This window comes from Hippoglossus stenolepis, chromosome 10 (genome assembly GCF_022539355.2).
Source record: "Hippoglossus stenolepis isolate QCI-W04-F060 chromosome 10, HSTE1.2, whole genome shotgun sequence".
Classification (NCBI taxonomy): Eukaryota; Metazoa; Chordata; class Actinopteri; order Pleuronectiformes; family Pleuronectidae; genus Hippoglossus; species Hippoglossus stenolepis.
The window spans coordinates 18,917,751-18,941,118 of NC_061492.1; the positions used below are offsets into that span (position 1 = coordinate 18,917,751).

The 23,368-nt window shown below is 40.8% G+C and overlaps 2 protein-coding genes across 7 annotated transcripts in view; one reads left to right on the forward strand and one right to left on the reverse strand.

Annotated features, from left to right (window-relative positions):
- Positions 1-9,014, forward strand: part of daam2 (dishevelled associated activator of morphogenesis 2) — a 103,021-nt gene extending 94,007 nt beyond the window's left edge. For all 5 annotated transcript variants that reach the window (XM_035167492.2, XM_035167491.2, XM_035167488.2 and 2 more), the window contains 2 exons: positions 4,014-4,184; positions 4,408-9,014. In XM_035167492.2, the coding sequence (XP_035023383.1) occupies positions 4,014-4,184; positions 4,408-4,620 (384 nt within the window). In that variant the 3' untranslated portion in view covers positions 4,621-9,014. The remainder of the gene's footprint in view (positions 1-4,013; positions 4,185-4,407) is intronic.
- A 2,465-nt stretch (positions 9,015-11,479) lies between these two features.
- mocs1 (molybdenum cofactor synthesis 1) lies at positions 11,480-22,966 on the reverse strand. 2 transcript variants are annotated; one of them, XM_035167493.2, is made up of 11 exons: positions 22,653-22,966; positions 21,072-21,183; positions 19,926-20,093; positions 18,488-18,652; positions 16,461-16,522; positions 14,531-14,642; positions 14,076-14,188; positions 13,797-13,907; positions 13,587-13,707; positions 13,445-13,492; positions 11,480-13,028 (listed from the first exon to the last, which is right to left on the reverse strand). In XM_035167493.2, the coding sequence occupies exons 1-11, from the start codon at positions 22,848-22,850 to the stop codon at positions 12,004-12,006; spliced, it is 2,235 nt and encodes a 744-aa protein (XP_035023384.1). In that variant the 5' UTR covers positions 22,851-22,966; the 3' UTR covers positions 11,480-12,003. The 2 variants fall into 2 exon arrangements, with proteins under 2 accessions (XP_035023384.1, XP_035023386.1); XM_035167495.2 differs by having other exon boundaries at positions 12,888-13,028; positions 13,430-13,492.
- Between the last annotated feature and the right edge of the window lie 402 nt (positions 22,967-23,368).

Below are 23,368 nucleotides of genomic sequence, written 5' to 3' on the forward strand. Positions count from 1 at the left end.
GGTGGGCGAGTGGGTGCCCCAGCAGTCATGTCATTTTGACAAGAATGCAGTGTCTGATTCTAAGAAATATTAAAATATAAAACCTGAAGTGCTAGAATGTTAAATCATGAGTCTGACTGCTACTATTTTCAGAAAGCAGATGAGGTAATGTAAATATCAGAATGGTGACATTGACAGTGGTCACTGTTGGAGCCAATATGGGTGTGTTTTAGTTTTATTTAGACTGTTTATTTTCTGGGTATTGCTATGCCATGCCACAAGGGGGCAGTAACATGTTGGTGATGGGTTACGTAACACAAGGGATGTGATAAATAGACACAGGTGTGTGGGCTCTGTGTGTTTGGATCGCGGGGATGATCTGGTTCTTACTGCACATGGAGCTACAGTTAAAGGCAAAAACAAAGGTAATTTTTGTATACTGCACGAATACCACATAACCACAATAACATCCTGGCAACTGCAACGTAGCAGCAAGACGAGTTACAAGGACAAAACCAACGGTTTGTGCATCAAGAAGGAGGGTAGGGTAAAGTGCTTCAAACGTAAAAAAACCAACCGAAAAAAACATTTTCTCCATACTGTTCCTGTGGGGTTATCCAAGTGTCCGTTAGCCCCGACATTTAAATTAGACTCGTAAAGGCCTCATTTACAGAATGTTTTTAGCCTAAATGTCCTCTGTGATCCACACACTACCGCGGCTCCAGAGAAGGATATCAGAGGACATGATTTCTACACTTCTATATATTCTACTTCCCTAGATCTATCTCCAGCCTCCTTTCTTCAGTCCGGGTAAAAATCAACACTGCTGTGGTTTTGCTTTGGCAAATGCTTTATGGAACTTGACATATAGCAAATGGGCAGTGTGCAGAATTTTCAAAGTACATTTCACCTTAATGGAAAATCTGATTTTTAACCTTTAACCAACATGTGGAGTCTAGTGTTTGTTTGTTAAAAGGATTTTAGCTATAAAATACAGTTAAAAAATGTATTACATCCTTTTCTACATCAACATCTGAGCAAATCTGCACAGAAACTGACTCCACTGCTGTTTTTTTTGTCCCCAAATATGAAATGTTCATGTATGTATTTGTAGCTCAGCAGCAATTTCCAAGTTATTATTATTCCGAGTTATTTCCCACTTGCCCACTTTCATTGAACCTTTGAACTCACAGGTGTGGGGCTAAGAAGAGCTTTATTTGTTTTGTCTGCTCTTCACTGGATTAGTGCCTATGGATGATGAGGGATCACATTAAATGAAAAAACACAGTGATTGTCCGAGGACAGCTGGTCTTTATACTGGATTAAAAATAGGAACGAGCTCCATGTTGTTTATAAAAAGATGTAAAATTTAGTTTAATAAATTTAAATTTTAAATATGTTATGCAATTTTAAAATAACTTTCCAATACCAGCTGGCAGCAGTTGACCAATCACAACACAGCAAACAAGCTGGCCAATCAGAGCAGGCCTGGCTTTATCAGAAGGGGGCCCTTAAAGAGACAGAAGCTTCAACCAGGTGTTTCAGTCAGAGGCTGAAAAGAGGAGCTGCTGCAATGGACAGATGTTCTTCCTGAACATTAGAGCATGCAAACCTTTTCAAGTAAGAAACCAATTTGAAACGATGATGGTGAACCTGAACAAACATGCTCATTGAGTCCTTGATCCATGATGAGTTGATCTGAAACAGTTTGTGTCTGAAAATGTTTCACCTCAGCTTTAATGATTACAAAAATATGAGAAATGTTGAACTCAAACTGTCAGAGCCCAGGAAACACTCCCCCGAGAATAAGAGAAAATGTAATTAGCCTCTCAGAGAGCGCTGCAGTGTGTGTGTGTGTGTGTCTGTCTGTGTGAGGTGAGCTCAATGTGTGTGACTTCTTATTTCCCGTTCCACTTTGTGTGTATGTTTGTGTGTCTGTGTGTGGGTTTTTACTCATTTAGCACAGACCCGAGGGGACGAGAGGAAACAGATTTGACCAGACACATAATTACAGGAGAGAGAGAGATGATGATGATGGTGGAGGTTGCCGGGGTGACCAGCCCATAATAACAGGATGGTTTTGATTCCTCAGAAAAGAGCGAGCCCCAACTCCTTCATATCACAACACTAGGACCACATACAGTTTACTCTCCTCCTATAAACTGGAGTGATATGATGTTTTCTGTCACTTTACTCCCACATACGATGAGAATATAACAGAGCAGACGCTGCAGCTTTCTCACTGGGAGACTTGTTTTCATATCAACAATAATCCTTGGATTGCAGTGCACATCAATGGACACGTGAAGGGTTGTCACATTTTCATTTTTATTCACTGCGTGTTTCCCTTGTGATATTTTCAGCTCTACTGAAAGTTCCTGTGTGTCCTTGTCTAATCACAACCTTATAATGAGCAACATCCAAAGTAAAAGTGAACATAAGGAAACAGACAATAGTGTAGGGGATAGGGTAATATTTAATTCAAATTATGTAAATGTTTTATTAAAAACATCACAATACATTAAATTAGCATTCAATTATAAACTAGGTAGTGCTTTTAGTAATAATAGTAGTTTTAACCAATATGTTTTTAACAGTTAACAGAATTACCACCCAATAAACTGGATGGTAATTCTGTTAACTGTGGTAGATTCAGGATTTTTCTAAATGAGAGGACATAGAGGGCCCAATTATATGTCCAACCTCCATGCACAATTCCCGATTTAGTAAGGTGCATATTTAAGTCATTCCTTGTTTACTGCTAGCTCTATAACTTTGAGCAAAGACACACATCACGTTCTTGAGCGTACTGACAGGACAGGGGCACTTAAGGGACCAATTAGCTTTCAGCTACGGGCCAGGGCCCCCCTGGCCCTGCCCCTGGATCCGCCCCTGTTATCACCAGAGTTAGTTGGTTCTACAGCCCCCTACTTCACAGCTGCCATCAGCTCTGGTGAACCCACTGTTTGTTACCTGCACAGCACTGAACAGTTGACCAATGTTATGAAGTATCTGTTGAACTTAGTCTTTAGTGGAGACCAAGACAGAGCTAAAGTAAAACTGGATTTACATCCATCACATGAAAGCTAATGTTCTTGTGGGTCTGCTGGATTGTTTACCACCATATCAACTTTATTGATGATAATATCACAGTGTTGTTCCCTTCGGGGGGGGGGTTTCTGTCGCACCCACATGGCCAAAATATATGCAACATATACATGTTGCTGATTATACCTCACCTACGCTTTAATAATAGTTAACTTTTCTAAAGTAAAGGATTACATTTTTTTTTTTCCCACCAACCTCATTTGTTAATTTAGAAAATAAGAGCTGCAATAAGGAGAAAACTAATGAAGGTGCTGCTTCTAATAGAAATAATAAGTGAAGCTGTTTTACACATTTCTCCTGAACCCAGTATAATGAGCATCAATAATATTTTTTAGTACTCAGCGGAATTGCTCAGCCCCTTGTATTGAATTGCAAATCTGTCCTCATGTCCTGCAGATGTCTTTTAATGAGACAGTGAAACTAACTTGGACCTTTTAATTTAAGTATCAATATTATACTTTATAGTGTTATATTGTTTTATATTATATAAGGATATTGACTGGGTCCATCTGCTTGTTGTGCTGTATACTGCAGTACAAAGCTTGGCGTGTTGGAATGTAGAGGAGGTTTGGCTGCAGGCGTCGTCCTGGCACAGAACACTGAACAGCTTGGAGAGAAGAGGGTGGACATACGGTGGTCAAATCATGCAGTCATTTTCTCACCTTGTGTGTGTGTGTGTGTGTGTGTGCGTGCGTGTGCGCTGTGTCTCTGCTGTTTTTTGGGGGAACATCAAGTATGCATGCCAGCATATAAGTTTGCGCAAAGACATACTTATGCAGTGCATAAGAGATCTGGCAAAACACAGAGTCAAATACAATAAAAGTTGTTGTGTATGTATCAACCATGTCAATGTTTCTCTATCGATAGGTGTGTACAGGTCACTTTAAAATGCAATAATAAAATATACGTTTATTTTTTCTGCGTAGTTCTCCAAATCTCTGAAGCACTTTGGGGAGGACGAAGGCAGGATGCAGCCTGATGAGTTCTTCGGGATCTTCGACACTTTCCTACAGTCATTTGGCGAAGCACGGCAAGACCTGGAGAACATGCAGCGGCGCAAGGACGAGGAGGAGCGGCGGGCACGGATGGAGGCCATGGTGAGATATGCATACACATGCTGGACCTGAGACATTCTTACAATATGTTGTAGGTTGTGTTGTTGTACGTCGCGTTGATGTACGTTGTGTTGATGTGAATCAGGTTGTTTTGCGTCACGTTTTTTTGCGTGCTGCTGTTGTACGTCAGGTTGTTGAAACATTTTCATGATAGCTTTTGGTGCTGAAACCAAAAACTGAAACGTGTGACATGTATCTTTTCCAGCTCAAAGAGCAGAGGGAGCGGGAGCGACGGGCTAAGAAGTCCGGAGCCTCAGAAGAGGTCGGCGGCGAGTTCGATGACCTGGTCTCGGCCCTGCGTTCAGGCGAGGTCTTCGACAAGGACCTGAACAAGTTCAAGCGCAACCGCAAGCGCTCCGTGAACCAGCTGGTGGAGGGAGGTGGCCGTGAGCGAGCCGTCACCAAGGTCAACTACTAGGCTGGGAAAAAGAAGGGGACAAAAAAAAACACTAGACACCTAAATTCTGCCGTGGCGTAGATCTGTTAGCACCTTTTAGTCCAGGTCCTCTGAACAGTGACTCTGGAGAGGATGTAAATAATGGCTGGACTGGACGTGTATGGATGGCCACGCCATTGATTGAAGGATCTCCTCTGATTGGTTAGTCCTGGAAGTTGTGTGATCTCCTGAGCTGGGCGAAGGACAATGGACATGGATGGAATGGACGGACAGACCACTGTGACACATTATCCCCTGTCTTATGACCATATCCTTTAACACTGTGTCTTTCACTCCACTTCTCCTTTTCTTTTCCCTTTGCAAACCCTGCAGTGTTCCTCAGTAAGATCTTTGGAGCTGGACCTGCCCCGTCTTTTTGCTACCTGTCTCTTAAACATTGGGATCCGCTAGTCACACTGTACATAGACACGAGACAAAGAGAAAAGGACTAGGAGGAAACTCGAGTCAGAAAGAAAGAGAGAACAAGAAGGTGGAAGAAAGAGGGAATAAACCTCCACAGTCATGGCTGCTTCAAGTGTTTCCCCCGGAAAAGAGAGTTTTTGCCACAGAATGGATTTTCATGGACTTCATTTTCTACAAAGAAGGACATGGAGGTCTCCAAAGGCCAGAATGCTTCGTAGGCTTCTGAAAGAGTGGAGAATGGACACGAGTTGTTGAGGTGATGGCTCTAAAACAGAGGATTCAACCCAGCACACAGCATTCCCAGGCAGGATGTGCTGCACAAATCATCCCCAGGTTGCCACTTCAGAGGAGGCGACTCTTCGTCGCTTCATCCACCCGAAGAAAAATACAAATCATGACTGTGCCACGAGGGTCGAGTCTCGCCCAACACTCTTCAGTGATTCAACGTTTGTTCTGGCATGATGCAGTGCCAAAGCAAAGAGAAAAAACACGTGTAAATGTATTAATACGAAAACATACTGCAATTAGACCTTGATATATATATTTATATTTAGATGCAGACAAGCTAATTGCAAAGATGTAGAGGTTTTTTATGTTTTTCATGGCATTTTCTGGGGTTTTGTACACACGATGCATTATTTGTTGGTGTTGCAAGTTCACATTGCTGTTGAAGTGAATTTCTATACATTTTGCGCTTTATGTAAAAAAACAGAAAGATAATCGCTCGTCCTTTTCACACTCGTACGTCTTGTTTGCACTGTAGCTTTTCCACATGCCGACCCACCGTGTCCCCTCTGTACTTAAATTATCCACAACAAAGTTTATGAAGGAACGCCATCATTTAGTCTCACGGGATCAATCTGCAGTGAGATCACAATGCTCTCTGCCTGCTGCGCTGTCTGATTCACATCGGACTGTGTGTACACAGCGGTTCTCATGTACAGTGTGTGGGATCTGTTTCACTGGTGCTAAAACATGTGGTCTCTGCACAGAGCCACGAGTCCAGTTCAGGATTTTCACCCTCACTTTTAAGGAGTGCATGATCGCTCAGTCATCCTCACACAGTATCTGTGTTGTATTTGAGTTGACGTTGTGATATCGGACCGCCCCGCGTATTCAGTCTGTTACTGCAAAGTCAGGGATCAACGAAAGCACTGACATTCTTCATTGAGGCTTGTTGCAGTGTTCAGGGTTCTTTCGGCCTCAGAGAACATCACAGGAAACATCTGTCCTTCCAGCTTCTCTCACTTGTTTGTTTACATCTGGTGAGACGCTCTTTCTATATGTTCATTTCTACAACAACCGAGGAAAAGCCTCACATGCTACTTCCAACTTTATATATATATATATACAGCAGTAAGACTTTAGCAGTAGGCATGAAGGAGGCTGGAATGTATGTGGTTACCTCAGTAAAGTATTGAAATGGACATAAGAGTATCATGCTGCAGAGAAGGGCTGGAAGCTTCCCCACAGAGCGGCGTCTGAACCGCGGGGCGAGCGCACTGCTGTGGCTCGGACGTCTTCCTGCTCCCGGTGCTTAGGAGGATAAGTGAGCTGATGGGCTCAGACTGCATTAAGGGACATGGAATGAAAGGAAGGATCCGTTTAAAACCAGAAACACACACCACGTATGAACCTACATCTCGATGTAAGCAGTTAAGAGGTTTTAAGTTCAAGTGAAACATAGTGATTGTCACCTATTTTAATTTTGGATGAACTATTTTAGTCGTTTCATCCTCATGCTGACATGTTTGTTTAATGTAGTCCAGTATAGGGCTAAACACCAGATGTTCAAGAGTCTCCTCTGGTGTCCCTGTCATACGTGTGTTCTAATAATCTATAACACGTTTAAATCCTCATGTTTCTTTATGTTTTGGCTTGTCACCGTTTGTCATATAGATTCATCTAAAATGACTAGGATTTGCAGAACAATCCCTGGTTCGGTTTATTTGAATAATAAAAATTGATTTTAATCTTGTAGGTTTGAAAAATTACAGTAAAAACAGTAAAACCCACTAACCACCATCTCAAAATAGACATTTTTCCCACTGCACTTCATCCAACAATCACATTTTGCATTTTCAGAAGCGTTACAAGACACAAGAACAAGAGATTTCCAAAGAAATGCAGTTGTTTTTTTCATTTGTAGCATTTCTGAATGAACTGACAGACTTCATCCTTATCACCCATTTTCCTTATGTATTTATATGTATCTCTCATAATGACTTTCCCAGTTATTTTCTGTTCTTTGTCATGTTTTCACCTTTAAGTGCCTCTGACGCTGTTTTCACATGTTCCATTCCCGCTCTTGTTTTAGTGCTAGTGGCTTTTAAAAAAAACATTCATGAACTGGCGCCATCTTGTGGCTTCCACAGAGTGCGACACTTGACCCCGGCTCTAGGAAACTAAAACTCCCAAATAACCCATGTGCTGTTCTTCAGTGTGGCTGCCATTTCATCCATTACCTGTTCAGAGAAAACCCAACTCACTGCACTTAAGCTTTAGCTGAGTCATGTCCCAGAGATGCAGCATCAGGAGTTAACTCCCATCACGAGTTTATTCTTCAGATTTGAGTCAAACTGCAGCAGAGAGAAGCTGATGTGAGGCTGTGAAGATGATGTGAGACACTGCGAAGAGGATCTTTGAGCCGCCGGGTCCCCCACACACTTCAGAGATTAACCAGGAAACCAAAAAGACTGAAACTCTCCGACACTTTAAAAAGAAATCAGAAAAGCCCCTGTAGGGTCCGAAGGGGGGAAATGTGGTATGAATGCTTATTCTTTAACCAGCATCTCATGTATATTTGAGCTCTTCTATTTTCTAACCTCTGCTCCTTTTTCTTTTTTCGAGTTAATCAGAGTTCGTATACCAGGCCCTTTAAACTCCCTAATCCAGAGCTTTAACCCATATCCTAGTGCAGACTATTTACTGAGGGGTATCGCAACATTGTCAGTATTATTTCATGTTTGTGTTGTTACATGTTTGGATGTTTTATTTGGCCATTGACTGGCTGATTATTGTTTTTGTTTTTTTGGAGTGTAAAGATGGAAATCAGAGGAATGAAATTAGTAGCTTGTTCAATGCACTTTTTTATTATGGGACATTTCCATTTGCAGCGCCGTGTTGAGGGCTGAGACTCCTCGGAAAGAATGAAGGGTGCAACTGAAGAGCGGGGCTAGAAAAAACGGAAAAGGGCACGTGAGGTGTAGGGGACCCCGGCTGGGCCGCTGGAAACACATCAGTAGTCTGTAGGATTTGTGGGAAGAGGTGACACTCCTACGTTAAGTTTAAAATCCTCACCTGTCTGTCACCCACTTTGTAGAATAAAAAGAAAATGGCGGGGTGGGCGTTGGTCTCTGTCACCTCCACATTTCTGTCCAATCCGACACTTGGCATTGACCTGCATGCCTGAGAAAACGTGATTGTGATGTGTTGACTTTGATCGAGGATTGCCTACGACATGGAACGCACCCGTTACACAATCTGTTCTGCCTGAGAAAAAAGTTGCACCCACTTTTTAGAGGTTGTATAATTGTGAGGAGTCAGTATTTTTATGGTTGGGAAAATATCCTCCACAGAAAGATGTACAGTTGGAAAAAAACATTTTGTACACCATGCTTGATGTTTGAGATACGATTGATTAAAAAAAAATACAAAAAAAAGATATTAAAACGTTGAGGAATGTTCCATTTTCCTGTATATTGTACCTCTATTTATTTGCCTTATTTAGTTTGCTATATTTTGTATGTACACACAGCATTACAGCAAAATGTTATATTAAAAATATGAATATGAATAATTAAACTGTGGTCCGTGTATGATGGATAGTTTTGAGACTTGTATAAGAATGAGAATCTTATTTTTTTTTTTCATTTCCATAATTTTATTTTTGTTTTGTATTTTTTTCTCACCCTGTGTCTTTTTGTAGGGTTACAATAAAGTTTTGTCCCTTACAAGTGATTGTTTATTCTTTCAGTCACTATCACCAAAACTCAATGAGGGAATAATGCTTACATGCTTACACAGTAAAGTACAAGTGTATATATATATATATCGTACTGTAAAGCTGGATTCTGTGCTCTTTGATCAGAAAGCCTTGATTGTCATTGTCAGTGCTGCATGCAATACAATTAGTAGCACTGATCCTGTTTGGTGCATTGAAAAACAAATAAATTAAAAGAAACACATAATAAAAAACAACATATAAAAAAACATACTTAAGTATAAACTTAGATATTCTGTGCTTTGGAAATAAATAGCATTGATATGATGTTGCACATGAATGGTGATGGTATTGAGTGATTGAGTTCAGTGCAGTAATGGCCTAATCTATAAAGGTGCTGAAACTATGGTTGATTTCATTGATTTGTTCATCAACAGAAACAATTCAAATATTTTGATAACATATTGGTTAAAGTCAATTATAACAAAAAATTCTCCTGTGTTTTTTTGACCACACCCACATCTTTTACAGACCATACATTTTTTTGTTTTGTTTGAATTTAATAATGGTACAAATAATTAAAAAATAAAACATGTACTGGAATAAAAATCCCTGTAGAATTGAAGACATTGTTGCAGTAAAATGTGTTTTATAAATTGATCATATGATCTAACAATACTGTACATTCAGTTATATTACAAATGTTTTTTAATATATGCTAATGTTAAGGACCTTACATACAATGAAGAATAGACTAAAGCTCAAGCCTCAGGTGAGATCAGACGTGTCTGATGTTGCATACTTTAAGATCCAATAAACTTTAGTCTATTCTTCAATATATATAAGGTCCTTTACATTAGCATATATAAAACATTTGCATTTACTTACAGTTCTTACTTATTGTACTTACTCCAGATGTAATTTAATCATACCTATAGTCAGTTAAGAATATGATAGTTCAGATAATGACAAACTGTTATATTACATGTGTACTGGAAGAGATGGTTGGATAAACCTCCACCATGGACAACAGAGGGATTAACAGCATGAGAAGTTACTTAATAATATGTATATAAAGGGCAACTGTGGTATAATCCCAGGAAAATGAGAACAAGCAGCAACCTTCAGACTGTTTGGTTTAACATAAATTGAGTCAGATTGTTAGAATAAAGAATCACCAGAGAGGACAACAGGACACCACTGTCTTTCTCCTCCAGCCAGGGGACTTCACCTATAGTGGCAAATAGTCTGTGATTCAGGAGGTGAAGGATTAACTGTCAACAAAAATATATTTTCAAACAAAAACAATGATTTTTCAGCTGACTGATGTCCTTTGTTGATAAACTGAAAATGCTTTCCTTTGTGACTTCTGTGGTTACATCCAGGTGAGTGTTGGACACGCTGGACACTCGTGGAGTCACACAACTCTCATCTTCAAAGTTAAGACATCATATAGGAAGTAGGAGAATGTTTGATGTTAGGAAATGGTGCATAAATGCTCAACAAGCCTCCAGTGACTCAGTTTGTATTTAATTATTTCAAAACAGAGTGGTGCATTTCAGTGAGCTGGAAGCAATAAAGCTATAATACAAAAATGGCAATATACAGAGTTCTTCAAAGACAATATGTTAGAACTGCTGATCTAGAGTTTCTAACTGTGACATACGCTGCATCAGGCTGTTCATTCATGCTCATATAATAATACTATATCTACTAAGCCAATATTAAATCAACAAACAATATTAATTACACTCTTTTAGGCATTGTAATTGGTTATTTGTCATTTTAGTCATTAACATTTTACAACAGAGGTAAAATAAAACAAAGAAATAGAATGAAAGTCAATTAAATGCTCAAGTTGAGACAATTTCTTTACCGATTATTGTCAGGGGCAAAAACCGAGAAGGTTCACGTTACATACAAATTAATTAAATCCCCAAAACCTTCTGTTAATTCCAGCAGGTACTGAGAGGAAGACATGTGTTTGACACAAACCTGAGAAAAACAGCCAGGAAACAGAAGCACACACTTCTCTGCTCGCATCACTCTGTTGTTACTTCATTCTGTGTCGACGTCCGTAATTTATTTAATCATCTTTAACATTCATGTCGTTTGTTCTTCACTGAAAGAACAAACGCTTTTAAAAGGAATACTAGGCTGCCCTCTAGAGGCAAACATAAACATTGCAGCTCTACATCTATTCCAAACCCTCCACTTGTTGATCGTACTGTTAATGTATCAAAATAAATAAATGATCTCTTGTATGACACTGGAATTATTTGCTAAACACTGTTAGATATATTATAAATTTAATACTGTTTAAATAACATGATTCATTTAGTGTGAGAGAAGCATAGACTGTATGTAAAGGTGGACGACATCAGAGCCAAAGCATCTTGATCGCCCTCTAGTGGCTGGCTGCACTATAAGTCACAAACCATGCCTCCTCCATGTTAGTTGATGGGGCATGAACCAAACTAAAGTTAAAGTAAAGTTCTAATTTACACTGATGTTTGCTCAATTTTTTTTGCTAAGTTTGGTTTAAATTAGTTTTTTGATGACATGAAAACAGGGCAACATCATGACTGACAGCTGGGACTGACCCGTGATTGGTCGAGTTCGGGTATCAGACACTGTGGCTACAAATGTGCAACATGGCGGCGTTCGTATCTGGCATATTTTAAGTTCATTTCTGGATAGTGGGAGGAAGTGGTGACACGTCGTCCATCTTTGGATACAGTCCATGGAGATAAGTGCGAGATCTAGTAACTAAACAGGTCATATATCACTGGTTATAAAGTGAGCTACAGGCAGAGTTTAGCAGATGCAGGCAAAAACACTTAATGTGGCATTTCTTTGAGATTATAACATCTTTCAAATAATTTTCATGGCATTCATTTGATTTTGTAGAAAAATATTAAGATCCTAGTGAAAATTCAAACAATCAGTTTTGAAGCTTCTCAGTTTTCCTGCATCAGATTCACTGTTGGAGGATGTGGTCATGGATGCCGATGAAAGTCCCTCTTCCCGCCCGTCTTACTGACCAGTTTCACATCTGTGATGATGATGTCATGGCTCACTGCCTTGCACATGTCATAGACGGTCAGCGCCGCCACGGACACAGCCGTCAAAGCCTCCATCTCGACCCCGGTCCTGCCCGTGGTGCTACACGTTGCTGTTATGACCGCAGCGTTCTGAAGCTCCTCCAGGTCAAAGGTGACAGAGGTGTGGTCTAAAGGGAGCGGGTGGCAGAGCGGGATGAGGGCTGAGGTCTGCTTGGAAGCCATGATGCCGGCCAACTGCGCCACTGACAAGGCGTCACCCTTCGCCAGCTGGTTATCTCGAAGCAACTGGAAAGCGGTGGGACCCAAGACGACAGTGGCACGTGCTGTGGCTGTCCGACGTGTGGGAAGTTTCCCCCCGACGTTCACCATGGTGGCTCGGCCCTGGGCGTCTGTGTGTGTCAGCTGGACCTCGGTGGTTCCATTCAGGTGAGTGTTGTTCTGATCAGATTGTCTGAGTTTGACGCTGGGGTCTTGGCTGGAGTTGTGGTTGAGGCACAGTCGAACACTGCGATGGTTAAGATATATTTTGGGATTCATCAATGTGCAAAAAATCGATATTCCTGGGGTCCTGTGTACGTGGCTTTTAAAAGCTTTAGGACCCCGGGCTTGTGCGTACCTGAGACAGTCTTCATTAATGTGGCCTGTGACATTTGTGCGTGTGGTGCGGTGGGGCGGTGCTACACTGTGGAGGTTGTCCGTCACATTAGGTTTTTCTTTCTCTCTCCACAAATGGGTTCCCCCACTCATTAAGGTTCTAGAGCAGCCAACGATGTCTGCTGGTGTTGAAGCGATGTGATTTGAAAGGCACAAAAAACGCTCTCTACTCAGGACTCTGCTGCTTGAAAGACCTGCGTGAGGAGCCGTTGTTTGAGAGGGGAATGTGTCGTTTGCGAGCTGGAGAACAATGGAGGGAGCCCTCTGACTGTCATGTGAGTTTGTCAGAGACTCTGTCAAAGACTCTGTTGGCAAAAGAACATCAGTCACTGAAACTGCTCAACAAAAACAAACAACATTCATGTTAAAATAAACATGTACAGTGGTGCTGCTATGACAATGATAAATAAATCATGAGTAGAGATCCGGTGCCACTCAGACACTCAACATATTGTGAGCCTCCAAAAAAATATTTATTTTCGCATCTGTTGCATGTTTAAAGCGTCAATTTTAAATATTCATATTTGTATATTTAAGTTAAACTGTTAACTGTTTAATTGTCAACTTCCAATTTACCCTAGTAATAAAAAAAACGTCGTGTTGTGGCACGGTTTAGGTATCGGTGCTGTTTTAAACGTATCATCTTAGCACTGGTATTGAAGTGAGCAGAGAGTGAACAGAGTGAGTGTGTGACATTTGTACGTACAGCCATGTCACCCACCAATGAGGATCATAGGCCTGTTCTTCATCTGGGAGATACTCATCATGCCTAAAATGACAAAAGGAGAGATCACTTCACACGCTTCAGTAATCACACCCCACTACTGATGTGCCATGTATGAATGAACTTTACACAAATCTACCTGCGTGCTGTTTCTTCTTCCTGCCCACTGCTGCTCCGATGATTTGCAGTAGCTCTTCATCTGGTGCTCCAGAACGCAGGACGTCTCTGAGAGACACCTCAGAGTTGCCAAACAAACACACCTTAGAGAAGACAAACAGCGAGGAGTGAGACACTTAAATAGAAAAACAAACCTTACTATCAGCTCATTGGAGAAGCACTGTAGCTTTACCTTGAGGTTACCGTCTGCAGTGATGCGCAGGCGGTTGCAGGAGCCACAGAAATGCTCGGACATGGAGGTGATGAAGCCCACCTGACCTTTGAAGCCTTGCACTTTAAATATCTGACACAAGACACAGAAACGTGGTTAACAATTATTCTTATGTCAGCTGATAAAATACCACAGAATATATTCTGTGAGCAGAATCTCAAAGGAATTATTTCTAACATCTTGTGGAATTCATGATTAACCGAATTCCTACTAATCTGCAATACAGTTGTATTTTCTGACCTTGGCTGTGTCTGTGGGTCCAGTTTGAAGCATTTCCAGTTTGGGCCACTGCTGCTTAATGCGGTCCAGCATCTCCTGGTAACTCACCATCTTCTTAAAGTTCCACTTGTTGCCTGCAAAGAGGGGATGAAGCAGTGGGGGTCAGTGTAGCGTGCAGCATAGCACAAGCTGCGGTATCTTACAATAACTCTACAACCAGCACCAAAGGGACTTCTGCAAGAGCTGTAGCAAAAATTCAAGCTATGCTGAGTCACCAGAAACAAACCAGCATAGAACACCGTGAACACTGAACAAATCTGTTGTCACAGCTATGGGCATTTTAAGTAGAAATATTCTATATTTTTCGTTGTAAAATACCTTGAATGTCAAAGCAGTAAATCATGGTTGGCCCAGTAATAGAAGCCTATACGTATTCTGACCTGTGGAGTAAAACACAGAATGAAGTGAGCACCTACCATCAAAGGGCATGTACTCGATGAAGCGCACCTCCAGAGGCTTCTTTTCTGTCAGCGCCACGAAATCTAGTAGCTCGTCCTCATTGAAACCTCGCATGATCACACAGTTGACCTGCAGAGGGCAGCACACAACAATAAGCCACATATCACTCAGCTGCTCAGACACTCCACAGAAACCTGTTGTTTCTCAGCTGCAAGGATAAGTCCCACAGTAGTTAGTTATTTTAGCACCCGCACAGGTAAAACAACTTAATGGAAATGAAAGTATCAATTAGTTCAAACAGCCTGTAGTTGTTACAAGACTTTGCCAAAATACACCCGACAGATTAATGATGTCCCTGATATCACATTTAGCATTTTTTTTTGCAATCTAAATTAAGACATGTGGTTTAATTCTGCTACGAGCCCACACTTTGGATCTTATACAGATATTAACCTCACTTATTTTTTAATGAATGCTTTTATCATAGTTTTTGGATACACTGAAATTGTTGATATGATATGAATGAAAGTTCAATGGGGAAAGTTCACCCCTGACAGAGACGTGATGCTATCTGCTAGAAAGAAGATGTCTCACTCTACTGGATTTGTTGGACAGAGAGAAACACTTGGTTGTACAGTGATGTTACAGTGTGAAGAATCTTCCCTCACAAACTATGATTTACAAACTCTGACAGTGGCGAGCTGAGATCACACAAACACTAACCAAGTTTACTTTAGGCCGGTCATCAACTTAATGACAGAATTAACATGAATAACCTCAGTCCTGGTATAAAATGAGAAGCTGCTCGCTGAATGTTTCCTCCACTGCTTTATAGTCAGTATGGGATTTTCAAAGGCTGATGCTTATGCAGATGATGTTTAGATGTAAATTTGTTCATTAGTCTGTTTGTCATTTCTTCCATGCACATTGCAATATTGTTGAGATATTAGTTGTGACATATAGTAAATCAGGAAGAAGCAAAGTGAATCTAACGTTTGCGGGAAAAGTGTCAGCACTATTTTCAACCACACTCTGCTGCCACAGCAGTTTACAATCAAGAGGAAGTAACAGCCAATGTTTTCCTCAAGACAAATTATACAAACCTATAATTCGGATTTTAAAGAGCTTCACTGTTGCTTCTGACAATAACCAAGACAGCATTAGGGAACTTTTCACGAAAAATAGTACTTGCTCACATTTGTTTTCGAAAAGTGCTTCTGTGATCCTGATACATTTGTTCATGTTGTGAAAATGTTGGGGGAAAAAACAATTAAAAACAAAAATGAACAAAATTACATTAAAAATGGATCAGTTAAAAACAGCATTAAGAAAAAAGAGGAGAGATTTTCATGGTCTCCCCTCCCGTGGCTTCCATCTGCAGGTCCCGGGAAAACCTAACAACTCATCACACTAATCATCTGACACTATCTAATACTGAGGCTGCAGTCGGAAAGTCAGATAATCTCCTTTCCTAACCACTATTCGTTGACTCCGATGGAATACGTCACGAGGTAAAGGAAAGATGTGAGGGAGAAGCCGTAAGGAATTAGGAAAGGAGAACCACATGGTGGAGAAAATCTGAATCTACCTACACTCCAGGCATTAAAAAAACAAAACAATTTTAAAAATACCAGCTTCCTGTTTCCTCCCTGTCTCCTGTCGATCACTCTGTGACCTCCCTGGCTTCATCCACAACAACGCAAAGCACGACGACCGTGCCAGAGACTTCCTGTAACCATTCCCTGTATAACCACTCTGAGAAATCTTCTCATTGAACTTTTATTCACCGAGTACTGTTTTCTGAGTTGTGTGTTTGGCTCCACTTACTGCTCTATTCTTAACACAAATACAGATTTAAAACAAGTCAAATCAATAGTAAAAGTTAATAATGTGGGGAAGGTTAAAAGTAAACAGGTGCAAGCAAAGCCGTAAAGATGAATGAGATACCTTGACAGGGTTGTAGCCCATTTCAATGGCCTTATCAATGCCCTCCATAACCTTGTGGAACCCTGAGGAGAAAAACTGAAATTAGCTCAGACAAGAAATCAACACTATGCATCCAACATATCAGCATTTTTTGGCCTCTTCAAATTTAGAACTATCATTTCAAATGAAAGATGGACATGGTGTGTGATTAGTTGGGATCTTTTAGGTAAAGTGTATTTTAGCAGGAGCAGCATACTGGTGCAATGGGCCTCTTGGTTAGAACTAAATAGACCCCAACTAATTGGTAACTGCTATGTTCCTGCTGTGCAAGAGAAAACTTCTGCTATGATGTCTGAATATGCTGGTGAGTTTACAAAACCCAAGCAAAAACAAGGTTAGAGGTCAGTGCAAAAAGCCCCCTTCTGCTCAAATGAATCTTGAATCTTGCTCTGAACTGTACGTCAGAAGAGACATGAACTGAAGTTTCTACCTCTGTGAGCACTTCTTTGCAAAACAGACACTTACAGGTCCTAGGAATGAGCCTTGTGGGACACCTTTTGCAATTTGAACAAGGTGAGATTCTCTAGCTTCACAATGATGTCTCTCCGTTAAAAAACCCTGGAAATAATTATATACAATTATGCAACTTTTGAGCGTTGATTTTTCACTGCCTTTATGCAAAGGAGTAACTCAACCATCCAAACCATGGGAAACATAACAGATAAGACGAAAAAAGTATTCTTGACAGCTAAATATTTTAGATCATGACGTGACATTGGCTTTGGTATCACCTCAGAGTCACGATCAATAGAGGGCAGGGGAGGAGCTGTATAAGACGTTGCCAACAGCTAGTATATTAAAGCAACAAATGTTTTTATGATGTTACAACCCCTGAGGTCGTGTGAGACATCCAGTGCATAGGTGTATGTACTTTGATCTGCAGTGTCTGTGTTGTGGATCTCTCTCCCTGCGGTGGTGATTGGCTCAATGACTGACTGAGTGGATGATTGACTGTGAGTGTGTAGGTTCGTATCCAGGGGGCTGATTGGTTCCAGCCTCCAAACTTGCAGGTTAAGAGGACGGCTTTCCCCCAACTCCTGCGGTCTCTCCTCTTGCCACTGCCAGCCAGAATGGTAACTTGTGAAATGTGTTAAGATCTGACCCTTCTCCTGTTTTTTGATTAGGAGTTAGGTTAGTAACTTGTCTTTTTGTTTCTTTCATTTGAGTAGGTAAGTTTAAGCTGTTGGCCCAGCCTGAAGAAAAAATAGTTTTAATAAGCCTGTAAACGGGCTGTAATAATTTGTTGATGGTGGTTCTTGGGAGCTGAGAAGAAGGGAGACTCATTCATCATGTTGCAACTGGGTTTTCTTCTGGACTGGGTTGTAACAATGACCTCATATTAAGGATTAGCCATTAGCTGAAGTGAGAAAAGGAACTGAAATTAAAGACTTGTCACGGCATTCAGAAATATTGATGGATTTGAAAAATAATAATTTGCTTTAGCCTTCCTTACTTTGGCTGGGCATTTGTTTCTAGACAAATAAAAAAATCAGGTGTTAGAGAAAAGGACTGGCTTAGAAAGCTGCTTCTTTTTACCAGTGTTGCCACTGCTCTCTTTTTCTCTTGCCAGTCCATCTGTGTCTGCCTCCTACAAGCCAACCACCCAGCGCTCTCACCTGCTGTTACCGCCACACCATGAGTGTTCAGAGCTAACAGGCTCCTTCTGTAACCTAATGGAACCACAACTATAGCCACATATATACAGTATTAATTTAGGTGAAACAGCATATTAAGGATTAGAGAATCAGGAGAGTAAGATGAGGATATTACATCATATACTAGAGGTAAAGCTGGAATGTGTTGAAACTGCAGACTGAATCAAGTTAAATATTGACAGCAATAACAACTTTACACTGACCTTCTGTACTTTATCTCTGTGTCCTATATTCATCCCTGTTTTTTATACCATTACATTTCCTATTGCATTGTAAACCTTACCGTTTCTAATGTCTTTCAGCTGATATTATGTATCAAATAGTTTCCTCTACCTTTCCGCCTGACAATAAACTCAAATTTGACGGGGACCAGTGAATCCAGGCTGATGTTAATAAGGTCAAGGCCGGCATCTTTCAGCTTGGGCAGAAGTCTGGCCAGGTTCATGCCATTGGTTGTTACCGCTACGGTTTTCAGGCCCTTCAGCTTCTTCAGTTCTGCTGTAGAGGGAAACATGGGAACGAGAAAGGGGAACAGGAGAGTGAGTATGAGACCCAAAGAAAGAAAACTGTTGTGAAGCATGAGGACGTGAGTAAAGAATTCCCCAGGAAAGTTATCCAGGTCAAACTTAACATAAATTGAAAATAATTGAAACATACATGAGAGGTCTGATGGTGTGTTTGGACCAAACGCAAAGCGCGATGAGATTGAATACAAAGTCAATGCAAAGATGTGAATAGATGCATCACTTGCTTGATTCGAAACATTAAGCAAAGGATTCATGTGGAGATTTTCGTGGACATCCTTACGTTGTATTAGAAATGGAGGACAAAATTATTGTATGTGGTCGAAGTGAACTGTTTAATACAACCTGCTATTTATATCGAGACCACGCAAAGGAAAAGAGGGCTTGGTGAAAAAAATGTGAGGAAGTGGGACTACCTGTTAAGTTCTGAAAATATGTATCTGTTACTTGATTAAAAATACTGTTTGCGCTTTGTTAACCGCGTGTATGTGTTTAGATGAGGTTTGTCTGAGGAAATGGAAGCATCTCAGGGACATGTATTTAAAAGAGAGGAATTGGAGAGTGGGTCAGCAGCAGGAACAACAAAACAGAGGAAGAACTCATGTGAGTATCAAAAATGACCAAACCCTAACATTTCAAAGAATGTCATGGATCAAGATTCTCCGCATTGGCTCTTAACTTTTTTTCCAGGAAACAACAACTGTGGTAGATGTACAATTGAGATACTGGTTCCACTTAATCAAAATGATCCACTCCACTAAACTTAATGGGGGTTATGTGAGGCCAGTCACATGATGGTCATAATTGCTGATCTTTACGAGGCCATGCTCTTTCTACAAACACATTAGCTACTGGTCACACTGCTTTGCTTTGGCTGAGACTGACTCAATTCATGGCTAAATCAGCCTGTTACAGTCAAATTAAGCGATAATGGGTCATTTGGCAAATCACATAGCTGCGGTGTGAAAAATTATTTTCTCCTGCATCGCGTCTCTACACAAAGACATGCATTGTCAAATCGTTCTCCTCTCTTGTTCTCTCCTCACGTCACAAAAACTCTAATCTTGTTAAGAGGCTAAAAATGAAATTGAATCTTCAGTCTTGAAAACCAAACGCTGAATCCTTCCTCACTACATATGCTTATACTGTATGATGAAAAGTGTCAAGTACAATAATTTGAGGAATCGGGGGGGATAGGATCCCCTTTCAACCGAAAATGACCAAGAAGAATATTTTTTGTTTCTTACCAATGATTTCGACAACATCAGGTCTAATGAGGGGCTCCCCTCCAGTGAGGCGGATTTTGTCCACCCCCTCCTGGACAAAGAGGCGAGCCAGGGTCAGGACCTCCGAGGTGGACAGCAGCTGGCTCCGTGGTGTAAGCTTCACCCCGTCCTCTGGCATACAGTACTGACCTGAAAATAGAAAGAGGAGTAAAATATTAAAAAATCTACTAAAGATGTGCTTTGACACTCAACAGATACCTTTTACCCATAATATTAACACCATTCAACCAAGTATCTTTTCTCATTTGTTGTTTTGATGATGGTGTTTTAGAGCACTGGCTAACATCTGTCTGTTCCCATCATTTTCATACTCAACAAACAATTCTTTGGATAATCTCCTCCTACTTCCCCTCCTCTCTTACCTGGCCTACTACTTCCTCCTGTGGCTCCACCTAAAGAAGCCATATAAGAGGCCAGCTGACCTGGCTCACTCCTTAGTGAACAAAGAGACCTGGCTGGCCACATGGTGGAGGCCTCATCCTTTCAGGTTTGAACTGTGTACATGACAGCTGTGAGTTTGCCTTGTTTGATGGTCCCATAGTGAACAGATTTGATTTGTATTTTTGATAATTGTGCTGATGTAATTGTAAAGTCTTTTTACATTAGGAGTAGATTTGACAACATTTAAGTTGGTATTCAGGCTCTTTGTTTGTTAGCTAATTTCATTGAGGATGGGTGTATATTGTTTAATATTACGTTGTAAGTTTTCTCCTTTTGTTAGAAATTGATTTTCATTTATAATGCAGGAAAATTATTTCAAATAACATGCCTTGAGTCAAAATTTGGCTTTAAGAAAAGAGACATTGCTTTTTTGAAAACCTATAACGCCACTTTCCCTCTTCCGCTGCCTCCTCTTCTTTGTAACAGACTCTCATGATGTCTGGACGTATGGAGTTGTTTTTCAGTAAGATGACAAACATCCAAGTTCTACAGCCTAGTCAACAAATATCCATCTGCTGAAGCACTTTAGAATTTGACAACTGACTGGTCTTCCCATGAGAATTACATGAGGTGTTGTAGCAGTAGCAGCTGTAGATACATTCTTCACTAAATAACTAAAACGTTTAATGACACCTTTAATACATCTCAGCAAATACATGTACTCACAGCGCAGGTTGCATTTCTCTGTCAGGGAGATGCGTAGGTAACTGTGCCTCCGGCCAAAGTTGTCGGTCAAGAACGCTGAGAAGGGAAGTAAACTGTCGTCTCTCAGTGGCTTCTGGAGATGAAGACAACAGGGACAATATAAGCTGATCTGACACAGAAACCGGTGGAAATGAGGGTACACTAGCACCACCATGTCTTGCTGTGTTTTATTTTTTTCGTCAACCACAAGCATATAATCTGTTGACACACTAGTATGTTTATTTTCTCCTTATCTGTGTCTTGTCGGAGAATATTTGTGCCTCAGTCTGATGCTGAGTGGTTTCCCTGCAGAGTATGAAACTGTGTGTGTGTGTGTGTGTGTGTGTGTGTGTGTGTGTGTGTGTGTGTGTGTGTGTGTGTGTGTGTGTGTGTGTGTGTGTGTGTGTGTGTGTGTGTGTGTGTGTGTGTGTGTGTGTGTGTGTGTGTGTGTGTGTGTGTGTGTGTGTGTGTGTGAGATAACATGGAACAGGTGACAATCCTGATTTTGTGACATTAGAATAAAAGCATCCACATATTAAAAAGCTTGAGGATCAGCCACACTGTGAGTTGCTCCAGACCTTTGACTGTCAACAGTGGGCTGCTGTTGTGTCAGACGCACAGAGGCCGTCATGTGACTCAGCAGTAGGTTAGATATTGACCTTTAGTGCATCCCTCTTATTTCATTCTTAGTTTCTTGTGTGGGAAGCTAGTAACAACAACACAACACTTTTCCTGTTTTTATTATTTATACTTCATTTCTATCATTATTTATTCGTGCTGATTTTATATATGTTATCTTAAATTTGTATTAATTAGTAACTATATCTGAATGTAACTTTTCAACAATTTTTTTACATCCTGTGTTTGGCCAATGGAGCTCTGCTGGTTTTTCCCAGATCATGACAGTTTACCTATTGAGATGAGACAAGCAGGCTTTTATGAATGTTTGACATATAAACTGTTTTCTTTGTGTGAGTAACTTAATTTTACTTTTCTATGTCTGTTATGACCTGGTTATTCAGATAGTCAGATATATTTTTTTATTTTCTCTTTCGCTCTCTCTCTCTGTTAAGCACCGTTGAACTCTGGAGGAGCGATATGAAGATTATATCATCACCTCACCCTAAAATGCAATTGCTGTTATTTATGGCTCATTTATATATTTGTTTGAACATAAAATACTTTTTAACCCTGAGATCACATACATACAGTCTAATAGGATAGACAGTATAAGAACCACTTTAAGATTACAATATTATACAATAGTTTAGTGGCTGTGAAACAATGCACATCTAGTTGCAGACATGAGTTCCAGGCCTGTGTTGGTGCGTGAGGGATATCCAGTTGACCAGAGGATGTTCTGCACATGTGAGTGAAGCTGATGCTTTCACCACATACACTATATTAAGCACTAACCTTTAATGGTGGTGAGAGTGAGGACTGTGTCGCAATCGTTATTGCTGGTTTACGGAGTTGCGCCCGTGTTGGCCTGTGCACGGCCTGAGCCCCGACGTTAGCTCGTGTCTCACAGCACCATGTTTAGAATGAACCCTGCGTGTTTACCTGTCTCTGGTTGCTTTTCACAGTTGGACTGAAGTTGGCGGCAGCGGCTTCACGCGACTCTCCAAGTTCAACTTCAGTCTCCTGGTGGGAGTATGGCCGCCGCGCGCCGCTGCTCACGAGCTGCGGGTAGAGTTTCCTCAGAGGAGAAGAGTTGTGCGTGTGTAATAAGCGACAGAAGACGCTGCCGGGAGCCGCCATGCTGTTGACTGGCTGTAATGTCCACTGCAGCTCTGCAGGCTTCTTCAGACGCCTCAGTTAGCAGCGGAGCAGCGGAGCAGCAGCAGCAGCACGGTGTCAGGGGCGTGCGCACGTCAGCCAATAGAGCCAGCGTACGTAAGTGCTGCTGCATGCTGGGTAGTGTAGTCTGGAGGCTAAACGCAGCTTCGGCTCCCCACAAGCTGTTCACAAAGATTTTTCATGCACAGTCTATTGTTTTTCACCTGTATGTAACTCAAACAAATACATAATATAAAAACTGTAATTAAACACATCAAGATGTAAATACCAGGGAAATAAAACTGAAATCAAGAATTTTTCTTTGATTTTCTGATTGTAAACCCAAATGTCTCCAGCGCACAACAAAAACAAAGGAACTGTCTTTTTCTTCCAATAGTTGTCAAGGGTATTAAATAGAATTATTTAAAAACAATATTGTTCGTCATGAATGTACCTATTGTCCCATAAATACGTGTGTGTTGAATGAATAACATTGTTAT

Coding starts and splice junctions, on each gene's coding strand:
- mocs1 (XM_035167493.2), bottom strand. CDS start 22,850: ATGGCGGCTCCCGGCAGCGTCTTCTGTCGCTTATTACACACGCACAAC. Junction 13,908..14,075: donor GACCCACAGACACAGCCAAG/GTCAGAAAATAC, acceptor GTCTTGTGTCAG/ATATTTAAAGTGCAAGGCTT. Junction 13,708..13,796: donor CTGCAGACGGTAACCTCAAG/GTAAAGCTACAG, acceptor GTCTTCTCTAAG/GTGTGTTTGTTTGGCAACTC.